Source organism: Chiloscyllium punctatum, chromosome 43, assembly GCF_047496795.1.
Source record: "Chiloscyllium punctatum isolate Juve2018m chromosome 43, sChiPun1.3, whole genome shotgun sequence".
Taxonomy (NCBI): Eukaryota; Metazoa; Chordata; class Chondrichthyes; order Orectolobiformes; family Hemiscylliidae; genus Chiloscyllium; species Chiloscyllium punctatum.
Window position 1 is genome coordinate 35,877,820 of NC_092781.1, and position 16,075 is coordinate 35,893,894.

Here is a 16,075-nt window from a genome sequence, read left to right on the forward strand (position 1 = left end):
ATTCTTATATCCCTCCCATTGGAAGGGTGTTATGAAACTTAAATATTCGGAACAGATTTACAGGGTTAGAATGATTTCAGGAGGAGATTGGTCTCAGAGCCTGTTGGACTGATTTGTATCAGACATGAGGACATTGATGTCAGTGACTTTGGGGCTGATTTGTGTCAGATGGGAGGAGATGGATGCCAGAGATTGTGCGGCTGCTCTGTATCACTCAGGAGAAGATTGGTGCCAGAGACTGTGAGGCTGTGTTGAATCAGACAGGAGATTTGTATCATTGACTGTGGTGTTGGTTTATATCAGTTAGGAGCAGATTGATGTTCATGACTGTGAGTTTGAGTTATATCGGACAGAGGAAATTAGTGTCAGTTAATGTGGGGCTGTTTTTTTTCTCAGACAAGTCGAGATTGATGTCAATGATTGTGGGACTAGTTTGTGTCAGCAGGAGGAGATTTCTGTCAGCGTCTGTGGTGTTGGTTTAAATCAGTTCGGAGGAGATTTGTGTCAATGACTATTCGGTTGGTATGTATCAGACGGGGAGATTGGTGTCAGGTGTCCCCTCAAAAGAGGTACACCAGTTTAGTTACGGTTGGGGGAGATGGTTCACCAGGGGAAAGCAGCAGTTGGCCGTTTCATTGTACCATGGCTGCCTCTAATGCATAGAAGGACAGGGAAAAGATTAGTCAGTCTTGAATCATAGATTTAATTGTAAGTGGAGTTGTTAGGCGGTTCTGTGATCAAAAACGAAACTCCAGGTTGGTATTTTACCTCCAAGTAGCACGTGTCAAGGATTCCTCAAATCGGCTGCAGAACATTCTGAAGGGGGAGAGTGAATAGTCAGCTGTCGTTGAACATATAGCCTCCAATAAGATAGATAGAAACAGGATGAAGTCCCAGAAGCAGATTGTAGGGACTTAGGATCCAAATTGTAATGTAGGACATCAGAAAAAGTAATATGAGCAGTGCGACAAGTGTCACGTGCTGATCAGAGTAGAAATTAAAGAATAGGCAGGATGAATGCATGACTTGAGAGATGTTGAAAAAGGGAGAGTTTCAGAATTGTGGGACAGTGGGAACTGTTCTGGAGGAGATGGGACTATTACAAATTGGACAGTCTACACCTGGGCCGGACTGTAATCAATGCCCAAGGGGTTGCTTTTGCTATCGTCGTTAGGGAGTTTTAAAGTAATGTGGCATGGAATTGGAAATAAAAGGGAGGTTAGTGGACAATAAGGAGGGAGAAACGGAAGTGTATAACGAAATAGATAATGAAGTCAGGATAACTAATGGAAAGAGTAGGCAGAGTGCAGTTCATGATTGACCAAGTGATCGTTGGTCTGAGGTCCAGTTGTTTTAATGTGAGAAGTGTAGTCACTAAGACTGATGAACTGATTAGTATCTGGAAATATAATGTTATTGGTATTACTGAGACTCGCTGAAGAAAGGGCATATTTAGCAACTGGATATCACAGGATATAGATGCTTCAGGCAGGATAGAGAAGTAGGTAGAGGGGTGAACTGGTTGCATTACCGGCCAAAGAGCATATCATGGCTGTGCTGATGGAGGATACTATGGAAGACTCGAACAGAGAGGCAATATGGGCAGAGCTGAGAAATAGGAAGTGTGCAGTCACAATTTTGGAGCTGTATTACAGGCCTCTCAACACCACGTGTGATATAAAAGTATAGGTATTTCAACAGATTATAAAAAGATGGAGGAGCAACAGTGTGGTGGTGATGGAAATTTTAATTTTCTGAACATTGACTGGGATTCACTTCATATTAGAGATCAAGATGGAGCAGAACTTGGAAGGAACGTCCAGGAGGGTTTTCTGTAGCAGCATGCAAATAGTCGAACTCGGGAATGGGCCATACTAGACCTGGTGCTGAGGAGTCAAACCGGAATTTTGTTTGAAGTTTCAAAAGTGGACTACTTTGGGAATAGTGATCACAATTTCGTAAGATTTGGAACACTCATGCACAAACACAAGCGTGGTCCTAAAGGAAGAGTGCTAAATTGGGAGAAGTCCAAACTATACCAAAATGTGACAGGCGATGCGAATGAGCATTTGGTGCAGCTGTTTGAAGGTAAATCCCACTTGATATGTGATAGGCTATTAAAAACTGTTTGATCACAGTGTAGGGCAGACATGTCACTGTGAAAATGAGAGATAGAAACGGCTCGATTAGTGAACAGTGGATGACAGACGAACTTGTTAGACTAGCTTAAAGGAAAAAAAAGAAGCATACATAAGGTTTAGGCGACTGAACACAGACGAAGCTTTGGAAGAATATCGGGAACGTTGGATCAATCTGAAATGAGGAATGCAGAGGACTGAAAGGGATCATGAAATATCTTGAGCAAACAGGGTTAAGGAAAATTCCAAAGACTTTTATTCGTATGTAAGAAGCAAGAGAGCAACTATGAAAGGGTGGCCCACTCAGGCAGAAAGGAGAAAAGTAATGTGTGGAGTCAGAGAAAATGGGTGAACTTCTTAATGAGTACTTTGCATCGGTACTCATCGAGGAGAGGGACATGACGTATAATGAGATAAGGGATAGATATTTCATTATTGTAGATCATGTCGGCAGAAGGAGTAAAGAAGTGTTGGGTTTCCAAAAAAAAACGTTAAAGCAGCAAATTCCCAGGTCTGGATGGGATCTGTCCCAGGTTCTACAGGGAAGCGAAAGAGGAAATAGCTGGTGACTTAACAGATATCTTTGAGGCATCCTTTAACACGAGTAACATCCTGGAGGACTGGACAATAGCTAATGTTGTCGCCTTATTTAAGAAGGGTAGCAGCAATGATTCATTTAATTGTAGAACGATGAGCCTGAACTGAGTGCTAAGAAGCTGCAGGAGAAGATACTGAGAGATAGGATCTAATTACATTTGGAAGAAAATGGGCCTACCAGTGATGGGCAACATGGTTTTGTGCAGGGAAGGTCATTGTCAGGCCAGTACAATAGAATTCTTTGACGAAGTGACAAAGTTGTTTGATGAAGAAAAAGCCATAGATGTCATATGTATGAACATTTAATTAGTTTAACTTTTATACATTTAATTAGCTTATAGCTGAATAATGCCAATTCTGAAAAGCAGACACACCCAAGTCTATAACAAATTAGACCTCAGACAGAGAAGCGAATATTTGGAAATTTGTAGTCTCAAAACTATGAGAAGTATATAATAAATGGAACATATACTTTCGATCAACCCTACATGTTAATCAACATCACCTAAACTATTGAGTTCTGGAAGTAAGTTTGTCACCAATTTCTTAAGCGCAAATTGGGAGCAGCAAATACTTTTGGCCAAGTAAATATTGCTTATATTTAACAGAAGATTGAAAGAAAGCAAAACTTCACATAGAGAAATCGAACTGGGAGAGATTGCATGATAAAGTGACGTTGCTAACAGGATGGAATTCCTATTTGTTTTTTTTTTAGTTAACGTGTTTTGTCCTGTCCCAGTGCTGTGTTGCTTGTACGTCATCAGGGAGTTAACTCTAATCAGCAAACTGTTAATTTAGTTCACAATAAAACAAACAAATTTGCAAGTTTAGCTTCACCTTGGGGACCCCACAATGTATAAATTAAACGTTCTTAGAATATGCTGACCAACGACCTTAACATCAAAATACGTCGCTTGACTGTGAAAATGCATGAGCTGGTGGACGGTGTCATGAAGATATGCTACACATTGCTTGCTTCACTTGGTGTTCCGGGTGAGTGAATATAATTACCAATGACGTGTATATCTTTGTATATCTGATTTCTGTATTGATCAGCCATGAATTAAGTTAAAGGCTGAGTGCAAGAGTCGTCACATATGGATTGAGGGAGGGCGATATTGTTTAAATCTATTGAAATTCAATTGTTCATGGTCTTTCTTTGGGTTATGGAGAGAGGCTGAATAGCTGGCGATGTTTTCCCTGAAGCATTGACTGCTGAGGGGAGTCCTTCCAGAGACCGAGGTCATCGTGAGGGGCATGAATAGCTCAAGACTTTTTCTGAGGGTCGGGATGTGCAAATAGGTGATAAGTGAAAGGTTTAAAATGGACGCGAGGAACAACATTTTAATGCAGGTGAAATATGTATGGAATGCGCTGCTGGAGGAGGTGGTTGAGACGCATAGAATTACAACATTTGAAAGGCTTTTGGGTTGATTGGTGAATGCAAAGGACTTCGAGGAATAATAGCCCAAACGCTGGAAATTGGAGGCAGAACAGTTTCGGATATCTGGTCATTCTGGACATGTTCAGTCTAATTGTCTGTTTCCCTGTTTTATGATTTTGTGATTACATGGTTGTAGAAAAACTCTGAATATGCATTACTTTTGCTAGTTGTACGATCAAATTTCGTATTATATTGTACTGTCAACTCTCCTTGCGTGCTTGTAAATTCCTCTTCATCGTTCAATTGCTGTTGACATTGCTGACATATATTGTCCATCATCCATTGCCCAGATTCATCGCTTGAGTCTGACTTGTTTAATTGTGCACCCATCAGTGAGAAATGCCACGTTCCTGGAAGCATGTGCATTAATGTATCTGATTCAGAGACAGTGCAAGAGTGGTGTTGCAGTGACAAGTTACCCCAATGTGTGTGTGACTGTCATTAAAATGTGAAGAAACTGATTTACTGCTACTGCAGAACCAAGAGAAGACGAATTATGTGCTAGATTTCAGAATCTTGACACCGATGGGCATGCACGACGCGTTTGTCTGTCAATATAGTGTCTTTGAATTAATTGTCGTTTGTCTAATGTTGAATCGTTTGACCTGTCGAATTACATCAGGTACACAGCCCTTTGTTGGATAGAGTTGGATAGAGCTCTCAAAGAGAGTGGAATCATGGGTTATGGAGATAAGGCAGGAAGAGGATACTGATTAGGAATGATCAACCATGATCATATTGAATGGCGGTGCAGGCTCGAAGGGCAGAATGGCCTACTCCTGCACCTATTGTCTATTGTCTATTGTCTATTGTCTTTGCATTCACCTTTAAAATAAGAAAAAAAGGAAGTGTCTCGGTTACCCTACTAGAATACTTTTGAAGAAACCTGATTGGGACGATAGCAGGGAGCATTTCTTGAAAGTTTTGGGAAAAGTGCCAATAAGGCTAGCTGCTTTGTTTCAGAACGTTCAGAATTGTCCGCGTTTGATTTGATGTGTTTGAATCTTACTGACTGTGAGGCCCAAAGAGTAAAATAATATTCAATGAAATGGTCATGACTGAATCCTCAATAATGAACATCTTGGAGAGTCCCATTTGCCACAGAAATCAGCTCAGCTTACTTTGTAACTCTTGGAGAAACAAGACATGTTATATATGTGAGAGAGGGTTCAAGCCAGGGCTGCGAAGGTGGCTCAATGGCTCAGTTGTTAGTACTGCTGCCTCAACGCACCAGGGTTCTAGGTTCGGTTCCTGCCTCGGGTGACTATTGCAGTGGAATTTGCACATTTTCTCCGTAACTGTGTGTATTTGCTCCGGTTTTCTCCCACAGTCTGAAGATGTTCAGGTGAATGGGCCTTAATAAATTGCCCAAAGTGTTCGGTACTTCAGTCAGAGGGGGATGGGTTATTCTTTGGGGGGTCTGTGTGGACTTGTTGGGCAGAAGGGCCTCTTTTCAGTGTCGGGAATCTTATTAAATCTAAATCGGAATCTTATCTTCCCTGTCTTTATGATTCAGGTCAGAGTTCTGACTGAACATTGTCAAACTGCCTGATTTTCTGAAGTTTTAAGAAGATTTAGACAGTATATCAGATCTGTAACAAAGCAATCTGCATTATTGACACTCTTATCAAATATCTTTCAACGATTGCTACCTGTTATTATCCAAACGAAGCATACTTAAAATATTTTGATGAGGTAACTTAGACCCTATCTTTTTCTTATTTTAAAGGTGAATGCAAAGTGCTGGACACCCGCTGTAATTCAACAAGTCAAACTATTCAGCGTTAAGCAAACCACAATTTATTCAGGCACAGTACTTTAAATTTAACAAAAGAGAAACGAACCTAAATTAACAAACATGTTGTAAAATTAATAGAACAATAGATACAGTGATTATTATGAATTAACTGTAATAACATATTTACATTCTACAAACACACCCCTGGACAAAGTGTCGAATTCTGAATTCAGATTATCTTGCATGCAAAGCCAGCTGTAGGAAGAGAAACCCAAGCTTCCACCTGTAAGCGGAGAAAAGCAGTCTCTACTTCTTCGAAACTCGAGCAGATTCTGCTGAATCTAAAAACAAACAAAAACACGAGAACACCTGGTTTTGAGAACTGGCAGCATCCATCCAGGTTGATTTTTCTTCGAACTGTGAAAAATGAAATAAGTTATGTTCATTATCACAGGCCGCTAAACGCTTTTTGTTCAATCTCTCCCTTCAAAGAATACAGGACAATACACATCGTAAACCCACAGCGTTGTCCCACATTCCTCTCTAAAATAAATCCATGAATACAAAAAGATGGTTTCATTTTTCTTAAAAAGCCGTTTGTCTTACATTATAAATATGCTGCAATACATACACATTATATTGACACCAAGCAGCCACATCTCTCTCATTGGCACGCATTTTGAGTGGCTGTGGTTGAACTAGTTTTCAAACTGTCTAATGCCTTCTGACATTCCTCCACAATATTCTAGACTTCTTCAACAACTCAGTCAGTTAAATAACCACACTTCTCAAATTCTCTGCAAACTGCGAATAAAAAAAGTCCACTCCATCACAGAATTGATAGTACTGCCCACTTCGTCGATGGAACGGGAAACTCCTCAATAACGTATCTTTTCACATCCTGTTGGGCCATCTGCCTGTGCCCAATGGCATGACACGGGAATGCGACTTGGGATTTTCCGAACTCACCCTTAGTCGGGTTTATGGCAATACCTTCCTCCTGAGGTTGATCGAACAATTCCAATACATACTGAAAGTTTTCTTTGCATTTGTGACTAAACATCACCCAGTCAACCATGCACACCAGACAATTGGATAATCCAAAAATGACTTTAGTCTTTAGTTTTGGAAACGCTGCTGGCGCACTTTTCATACCAAATGGTACGCTTTTAAATCAGTATAGTTCATTAATTGTCACAGATGTGAAAATTGTCTTTTGTCTTTCGAATAATGGTATCTGCCAATTTCCTGTGAGTACATCTAAGGTCAAAGTAGAAGCCACTTTTCTGACAACTTCAATACTGTCGTCCAATCATGGAACAGGAGATAAATCGAACTTCGTAACTGCATTGACTGTTCGGTAGTGCACACATAATTGTGGAGTACCATCTAGTATTGTCACGATTATTATGGGTCAACTCCCGTCATTGAAACACACTTCTATTTGTTGCCATTTCGCATGCATTCAATTGAACTTTGAAATTAGAACATAGAACATAGAAAAGTAAAGCACAGAACAGGCCCTTTAGCCCACGTGGTTGTGCCGACCATTGATCCTTATGTATGCACCCTCAACTTGTTGTGACCATGTGCATGTCCAGCAGTCTCTTAAATGTCCCCAGTGACCTTGCTTCCACAACTGATGCTGGCAACGCATTCCATGCTCTCACAACTCTCTGTGTAATGAAACCGCCTCTGATATCCCCTCTATATTTTCCTCCAACCAGCTTAAAACTGTGACCCCTCGTGTTACCCATTACTGCCCTCGGAAATAGTCTCTAGCTTTCGACTCTATCTATGTCTCTCATTATCTTGAATACCTCAATTAGGTCCAATCTCCTCCTCATTTTCTCCAATGAAAAAAGTCCGAGCTCAGTCAACCTCTCTTCATAAGATAAGCCCTCCAGTCCAGGCAGCATCCTGGTTATCCTCCTCTGAACCCTCTCCTAAATATCCACATCTTTCCAACAATAGGGCGACCAAAACTGGACGCAATATTCCAAGCGCGGTCTAACGAACGTTTTATAGAGCTGCAACATGATCTCACGATTCTTCAACTCAATCCCGCAGTTAATGAAAGGCAAAACGACATATTGTTTTGTAACAACCCTGTCCAATTAGGTGGCCATTTTAAGGGTCTATGTATCTGCACACCAAGATCCCTCTGTTCCTCCACACTGCCAAGAATCCTTTCCTTAATCCTGTACTCAGCTTTCAAATTCGACCTTCCAAAATGCATCACCTCACAGTTATCCAGGCTGAACTCCATCTGCCACCTCTCAGCCCATCTCTGCATCATGTCAATGTCCCGCTGCAGCCGACAACAGCCCTCTATACTGTCAAAGACAACCTCCAACCTTCGTGTCGTCTGCAAACTTGCTGACCCATCCTTCAACCCCTCATCCAAGTCATTAATAAAAGTTACAAACAATGGAGGCCCAAGGACAGAGCCCTGTAGAACACCACTCACCACTGACTTCCAGGCAGAATATTTTCCTTTTCCTACCACTTCCTATCTTCTGTTGTCCAGCCAATTCTGTATCCAGACAGCTAGGTTCCCTTGTGTCCCATTCCTGCTGACCTTCTGAATAAGCCTACAATGGGGAACCTTATCAAATGCCTTGCCGAAGTCTATATACACCAAATCACCAGCTCGACCCTCATCAACTGTTCTAGTCTCATCCTCCAAGAACTCGATAAGGTTTGTGAGGCATGACCTGCCCCTCACAAAACCCTGTTGACTGCATTGAATCAAGCCATGGTCTTCCAGATGGTCATAAAACCTATTCTTCAGAATCCTTTCTAACACCTTGTAGATGACAGACGTGAGACTTACTGGTCAGCAATTGCCGGGAATTTCCCTATTTCCCTTCTTGAAGAGATGAATTACATTTGCCTCTCTCCAGTCCTCAGGTACATTTCCAGTGGAGAGCGAGGATGCAAAGATCTTCCAAAGTGACGAAGCAATCACATTTCTCATATCCTAAAGCAGGCGCGGACAAATCTGCTCCAGGCCTGGTGACTTGTCAATCTTAATGCTTGACAAAATTTTCAGCACATCAGTTTACTCATTCTCTATCTATTCCAGCATGCACATCTGTTCGTCAAAGGATTCATTCACTACATAGTTCGTTTCTTTCGTAAAGACAATAGCAAAAAAACTCATTTAGGGCATCCCACCTCCTCAGACACCACACACGGTGTGGCACAGTGGTTAGCACTGGAACGGCATGGTGGCACAGTGGTCAGCACTACTGTCTCACAGCGCCAGAGACCCACGTTTAATACCCGCCTCAGGCGACTGACTGTGTGGGGTTTGCACATTCTCTGCGTGGGTTTGCTCCGGTTTCCTCCCACAGTCCAAAATTGTGCAGGTTAGGTGAATTGGCCATGCTAAATTGACGGTAGGGATAGGTGAAGGGGAATGGGTCTCGGTGGGTCGGTTACGGGTCGCTGCGGACTCGAAGGGCCTGTGTCCACACTGTTAGCAATCTCATCACGCAAGTTCCCTGATCAGCCCTACACTTTTTTTGGCCATTCTCTTATTCCTCAAAAAAGTGTAAAATGCCTTTGTGTTCTCCCTAATCCGTTCTACCAAGCCTTTCTCGTGCCCCCTCCTGGCTCTCCTCAGACCGTTTCTGTGCTCCTTCTTCGCCTGCCTGTAATCCTCGAGAGCTGAGCTTGACCCTAACTTCCTCCACCTTATGTAAGCTACCTTCTTCCTGTTGACGAGAAGCTCCACCGATCTCGTCATCCAAGTTTCCTTTATCTTACCCCTTCTTGTCTGTCTCACAGGGGCATATTTAGCCATCAGTCGCAGCAACTGTACCTTAAACAGTCTCCACATGTCTGTAGTGCCCTTTCCATGGAACAATGGCTCCCAGTCCATGCTTCCTAACTCTTGCCTAATCGCATCATAGTTTCCTCTTCCCCAATTAAATATCACCCCATTTTGCCTAATCCTTTCCTTCTCCATAGCTATGTAGAATGTGAGGCAGTTGTGGTCACTAAGACCAAAATGCACTCCCACCACAAGATCTGATACCTGCTCCGGCTCGATTCTGAGCACCAAGTCTAGAATGGCCACTCCCCTCGTCGGCCTGTCAACGTACTGAGCCGACCCTTGTAATTATAGACATGTATTCCACTTTCTTGATCTGCAAATGCCTTTGAAATAACTCTTTTAATTCCTCGTCTTTCTTCTGTAGTTCAATCAGCTGAGCAGAGCTAAAGCTACTTGCATGTTTCCCTATTTGCTCATTCTCTGTTCCACTTATCTGATTAAATCAAGTTTCGGATAACACTATGTCAGCTTCCTTATCTGTGCCTTTTAAAACTCTCCTGCTTCAATTTGTGTCTCTGTGATCTTGTGATTACTCAATCACGGACAATTCCAGGATAAACATTATCCATGTAATCAGTTGCCTCTGTCTCCACTGGAGTTTGAACTAGAGTAGGCAGCACGTCTTCCAGTTAATTAGCTATGTCATTTTCAATGCAAAATAATTCTCCACTCTTCTCTGGACTGTCTAGCCTCACTTTACATAATTGAGCACTTGCCTCAGCAGGAATTCCTGCGACCGGTACCTTTTCTACCAATAGCCCCTCAGGAGTACATATCTCACCATCCTTCCACACTAAAGACTGAGAGGGGTCTGTGTCCCTTAATATTGTAACCTCCTTACGTACTCGTCATGGCCTATGTGAATAAACGTTATCCTTGCATGTATATTTTTCAAGTAGATCTGGCACGTCCTCCGTAATCCACCTCTGAACATTATGTACACTCTGCAACAGGTGTATAACTTCCCTTGATCTTTTTGTTACTAGATCAATAACATTTCCAGGCTAGCCTGGTTTTCCTACATTTGGCTTTCTTTGTCACTCAAACCTTTTATACCCAGCAACATCTTGGGAAATCTCTTCTGAATGCTCTCCAGTTTAGTAACATCGTTCATAGAACACGGCCAAGTGCACTCGGCACAGTACTCCAGAAGAGGCATCAGCAATGGCCTGTACAACCTCAACATGACGTCAGAATTCCTTGAACCAAATGACTGAACAAATATGGTGAATATACTAATGCCTTTTAACCACTTTGTCCACATTTGGAGCAAACGTCAAGGTATTATATATCTGAAAACCTCAGTCCCTCTGTTCGAAAACACAATTCAAAGCCTGTTATTAATTGTACAAGTCTTAACCTTGTTTGTTCAACCAAAATGCAATAGCTTGCATTAATTGAAACGAAACTTCATTTGGCATTTTTTCTTCAGTCGATTGACATATTTGATCAAGATCCCTCTGTAATCTGAGGAAGCCTTCATTGCCTAATATGCCACAAATTTTGGTGTCATCCATTTTGGCCCTTAGTATGTTGTCCACACTCACATTCAAATAATTCGCATAAATTGCCAACTCTATTGCTGTGAAAACACCACAGCGTTATTTTTCACTTTTTTTTTTCCTTTTTCAACTGTCTCTATTATCGTCAATGAGATCCCCTTTTCCTTTGCAACCTGATTATGCCCGTTATTCGCATTCTCTCACCCTCACAGACGTACGCTGATATTGAGATCCAGGATTTGATTTATTATCCAACACCTAATCATTGGCCGTTTCCTCTTCAAATCAGTCAGAACCCCTCAAAACAGTTTAAGAGTGTTAACATAGACTGTAAACCTTTGGACATTAAAGTCAAGTGTAAAACGCTGTGTTCGAAGATAAGAGAAAATAGCTTCTACTTGTCTTAGTGCTGAACATAAAAGATAAAAGAAAAATATAAAATTTCTGGTCTGTGAGAGTTCTCCACACTCATCAAGGATGCTTCTATTGTTGCAATTATCGAACAAAAGTTCGAAGTCCTCAAAGCTATGCACGTTACCACATACTCTGTAGTACATCTTGCTCAACGTTTCTGAAAACAAAACAGGAAAAATGCAATTCTTAAAACAACACTATCATCACAATCCCTTAATCAAAAATGTATAATGGAAAATGTATAACTGCTTGAGAGCACAAATGCAGAAGCTGACCATGTCTGATTCTGCAGCACTTTGAAATGTGTGACATATGCAACCGAGGCGATGAAGACCAGCCGATGCATTGGACGGAGTATCTATTACAAATTTCCCTTAAAATCATACATCGTCCTGATTTGGAATAGAATCACCTGTAACTATCCTGTCGTCAGGTCAATGTCCAGAAACTCTGACTTTTTTTAAAGATTACTCACAGTCTGGAAACAGGCCCTTCGGTCCAAGAAGTCCACACTGACCTTGCGAAGCGCAACCCACCCAGACCCATACCCATGCCCTTAACACTATGGGCAATTTATCACGGCCAATTGAACTAGTCTACACGTTTTTAGACTGTAGGAGGAAACCGGAGCACCCGGAGAAAACCCACATACACACAGGGAGAACGTGCTGTCTTCACACTGTCAGTCCCCTGAGGCGGGACTTGAGCCAAAGTCTCTAGCTCTGTGAGGCAGCAGTGCTCGCCACTGTGCCACCGTGCCGCCCACTTAGCAGCACCATCTGCATAACAGCAACAAATGATTGGCAACAATTGGGGGTAAACAATCAGTGAATTCATGCACTTTCATTCGCGGCATAGATGCTATAACCCCCATTCATGCATTCTGTCCAATTCTGATTTAACATTGTAGCTCGACGTATACGCTCATTTTCCCTCAACACACATTGTGATGCAGTAAGTGACGTACTGCAATCAACTACTTTTGAATCGCTAACTCAGGTATTGCAGCGTTAAGTCAAAAAGTTCGTCAGGAAGGCGAACGACTTGCTGGCCCTATTGGCAAGAGTGCTCATGTATAAATATCAGGACGTCTTACTCCAACTGAGAAGTTCCAGGTGAGACCACATCTTCATTTCCGTGACCCGTTTTGGTCAGCTTCTCAAATGGAAGATTCTTATTTAATTCAAGGTATTTCACAGTAAGTTCATGAAAATGTTCTGCAATAAGGTCCAGAACAAGATATCGACAGAGTAAAGCTTTTGTGCTGCAGCTCATCTGCTCTGATAGCATTTTTTTCTTTTCTTTCATCTCATTTTCTTTTCCTTTCATCTCATTTTCTTTTTACCTGTTTACCTTTCCTTTGTTTGGATGGTATTGGCGGCAACGCAAAGTCCAGCACAAGGACCATCAGTCGTATCGAGCTGGGTACAGTGCACAGACCTATAGTGAGTCGAGGGTCCGAACGTTGAGTGGTCAGCACTGTGTGGATCTCGAATAGATATAGTGGACGGAGAGTTCACACCTCACTTCTTTTTCTGGAGCAAGTACAAGACATGGAATCAGCAGCTGCTACATTGCAGATGGAATGATTGCGAGGTCTGCTCAACAGCAAACGCTGGCAACAGAACATCAGTGTCTTCGTTGTTGATTGGGTCGGCTGGGTTGGAAAAGTGGCAGAACAGCATGATGGCAATGTCTATTAAGTGGACCCATCAGTGACGGACGCGACTTTAACATTGGTTGGTCAAATCCAGTTGGTCAAGTGGTGATGTTGGAGGAGTATTGGCACAACACAAAAGATGATGCTTGAGGATCGTCTGTTGTGGATGCCAGCGAAACAGTCACAGTTATTGTTGACAATAATGAGCTGGCTCAGGATGAATGGACCCTCTTCCAAGTTATTGATTTTTTTCAGTAAAACCTAATTCTTAAACTAAACAAATTCGTGCTGTTTTGCCTCAACAAATAGAAAAAAAATTGTATTTTGTTATGTTCTGACTGTAAAATGCAGATTGCAAAAACAAAAGCTGCCAGAGGAAGGGGTCGAGGCTGATACATTTGTAACGTTTAAATGTAACTGGATGGGTACATGAATCAGAAGGGTTTGGAGGGATATGGTCGAGTGCTGGCAGGTGGCACTAGATTGGATTTGGATACCTGGTCGGCATGGATGGGTTGGATCAAAGGAATTAATTCCATGTTGTACATCTCTAAGAGTAAAACCATATCAAGGAATCTGATGGCAAAATTTCAAAAATCTCAAGACTCCAATAATTTTAGTTGAAAAGAATCAGAGGTAATACAAATCGTGATAGACATAATTCAGATAAATTTTATCGTCCTTGATGCGTTTCTGATCGATAGAATTCACCCGGCAGGTCACAAAGTCAAGGTAATTATCCATGAAATCAAACAAATGAAATTGAATTTAGAAGTTTATTCTGAATCACAATGATGTCCAGAAAATACCTCATATTTCAGCTTTACTATATTCCATAAACTACCACACTTAATGAATTTACATACTTCAAGCTTGTCATTTACTTGCTTATTTTGCCCTTCATTTGAACAATCATTCACGGGATGAGTGGATCACTGCACAGACCAATATTTGTTGCTCGTCCCTCATTGCCCAGAGAACCGTTTAGGGTCAACCACATTGCTGTAGATCTGGAGACACATGCAGATCAGACCATGTAAGCTTGGCAGATTTCCTTTCCTCAAGGACACGAGTGAAGCATATTTGAAGATTTTGCATATTTGAATGCATATGTACCCAATTTTTCTACAGTGTTATAAGTAATAGAATAGTCAATGACTGAAGCATACACCAGAGACTTGTCAAGTGGCTGGTTCCTTTCACTATGATTAATGAACGATGAATGCCAGTTACCTCCAATCGATCACAAAATTAACATAATGTATGCAATTCTAAACAGTTGGTTTATACGTTAATTCAACCCCCAAGGCTCGCAAAGTATACTTTTCAAACTTATATGGAATCCGAATCAACAACATTCATGTTGTCTTTATTTCTTTCTTCCAGTTAATGTCGTGGCAATTGTGATCTTATCTGGGGGAAAATGTGGTCTTTCCATCTGCATCACCCGTTACCTAATTGCCATGGCGACAGCAGATTTATTGGTGATTGTCACTTATGTGATAGTTTGGAGAATCATTTCTTATTTCTTTCCGGGCGCTTTCCTTTTCTTCCATGCTTCCTGTAGTGTTAACCTTGTACTGAGCCGTGTGGCAATAGAAGGTTCTGTCTGGTATACCGTAACGTTCACCTTTGATCGATTTGTGGCCATTTGTTGCCAGATTCTGAAGAGAAAGTACTGCACCGAGCGGACAGCAACTGCAATCCTATCAACAATATCCATTCTTGTCTGTTTAAAAAACATCCCCCACTACTTTGCAGTTGAACCCGGAGTTTTCATAAACAATGTACCAACATTCCGCGTTGAGAAAAAAAGCTACTATACAGAGATTGGATGGGTCATCTTCGATTGGTTTGTGACAGCCTCAACTCCATTAATTCCATTTGCGTTAATTCTTATTCTCAATATTCTGACTGTCAGATATATTTTTGTAGCCAGCCGTGTCCGTAAGCAGCTGAGGGGTCGGAACAAGGCAGAGAATCACAGTGACCCAGAGATGGAGAGCAGAAAGAAGTCCGCAATCTTACCTTTCACTATATCTGGCAACTTATTACTTCTGTGGTTGACGTACCTTATTGAATTTGTGTTTTATAATGTAACAGGAACAGACCACAGAGATTACAGTGACACTGAATATATCCTTCAACAAGCCGGATATATCCTGATGAATTTGAGTTGCTGCACGAACACATTTATTTACGTTGTTACACAATCGAAGTTCAGAAGTCAATTCCTCAGCATGGTGAAATATCCGATAACCTCAGTTGTTCAACTTATTAGCAAAGTCAAAAAGAAGAGGATTTGTGCGATAGGAGTAACAATGTCTTGAATATTTTCCTTACAGAACCGTGTGTGAGACCATTTGGATTTTTAAATCTCGCAATACTTTTGTTTGACTTATTTTTAATCGAAGTTCGCCAGAGTGTCTGTGAGTTAATGGGGCTGTCATATGAGGAGATGGAGTCTGGTATCTACACACCTTCGAAGAATGAGCAGCGATCTCATTGGAACCTGTGCAATTCTTACACTGCCTTAAAGTGTTTGTTTCGATTTTGTATTTTACAAATACTTCTTCAGGTGTTCCTGCTCCCCCTTCCCAGATATCTATTGAATTTTCACATGGTGGAAATATTGATCTGATGGAACAAATGTTAATTTCATTAATAGGCAGCTTAAGCCTCTTTTTATTTCCTTTAATGATTCCATGGTACTTAGAGGTAGCTTCATGGAAGTGAGA

General features: G+C 41.4%; 1 protein-coding gene across 1 annotated transcript; it reads left to right on the forward strand.

Annotated features, from left to right (window-relative positions):
- The first annotated feature begins 3,613 nt into the window (after positions 1 to 3,613).
- On the forward strand, positions 3,614 to 15,667 carry LOC140466542 (probable G-protein coupled receptor 139). Its single transcript, XM_072562015.1, has 2 exons — positions 3,614 to 3,728; positions 14,724 to 15,667. The coding sequence occupies exons 1-2, from the start codon at positions 3,614 to 3,616 to the stop codon at positions 15,665 to 15,667; spliced, it is 1,059 nt and encodes a 352-aa protein (XP_072418116.1).
- The last annotated feature ends 408 nt before the right edge of the window (positions 15,668 to 16,075 follow it).

What these genes read in the sequence shown, in the direction of transcription:
- LOC140466542 (XM_072562015.1), top strand. Translation starts at nt 3,614, where the DNA reads ATGCTGACCAACGACCTTAACATCAAAATACGTCGCTTGACTGTGAAA. An exon ending in TGCTTCACTTGGTGTTCCGG is followed by an intron (nt 3,729 to 14,723) that starts GTGAGTGAATAT and finishes TCTTTCTTCCAG; the next exon opens with TTAATGTCGTGGCAATTGTG.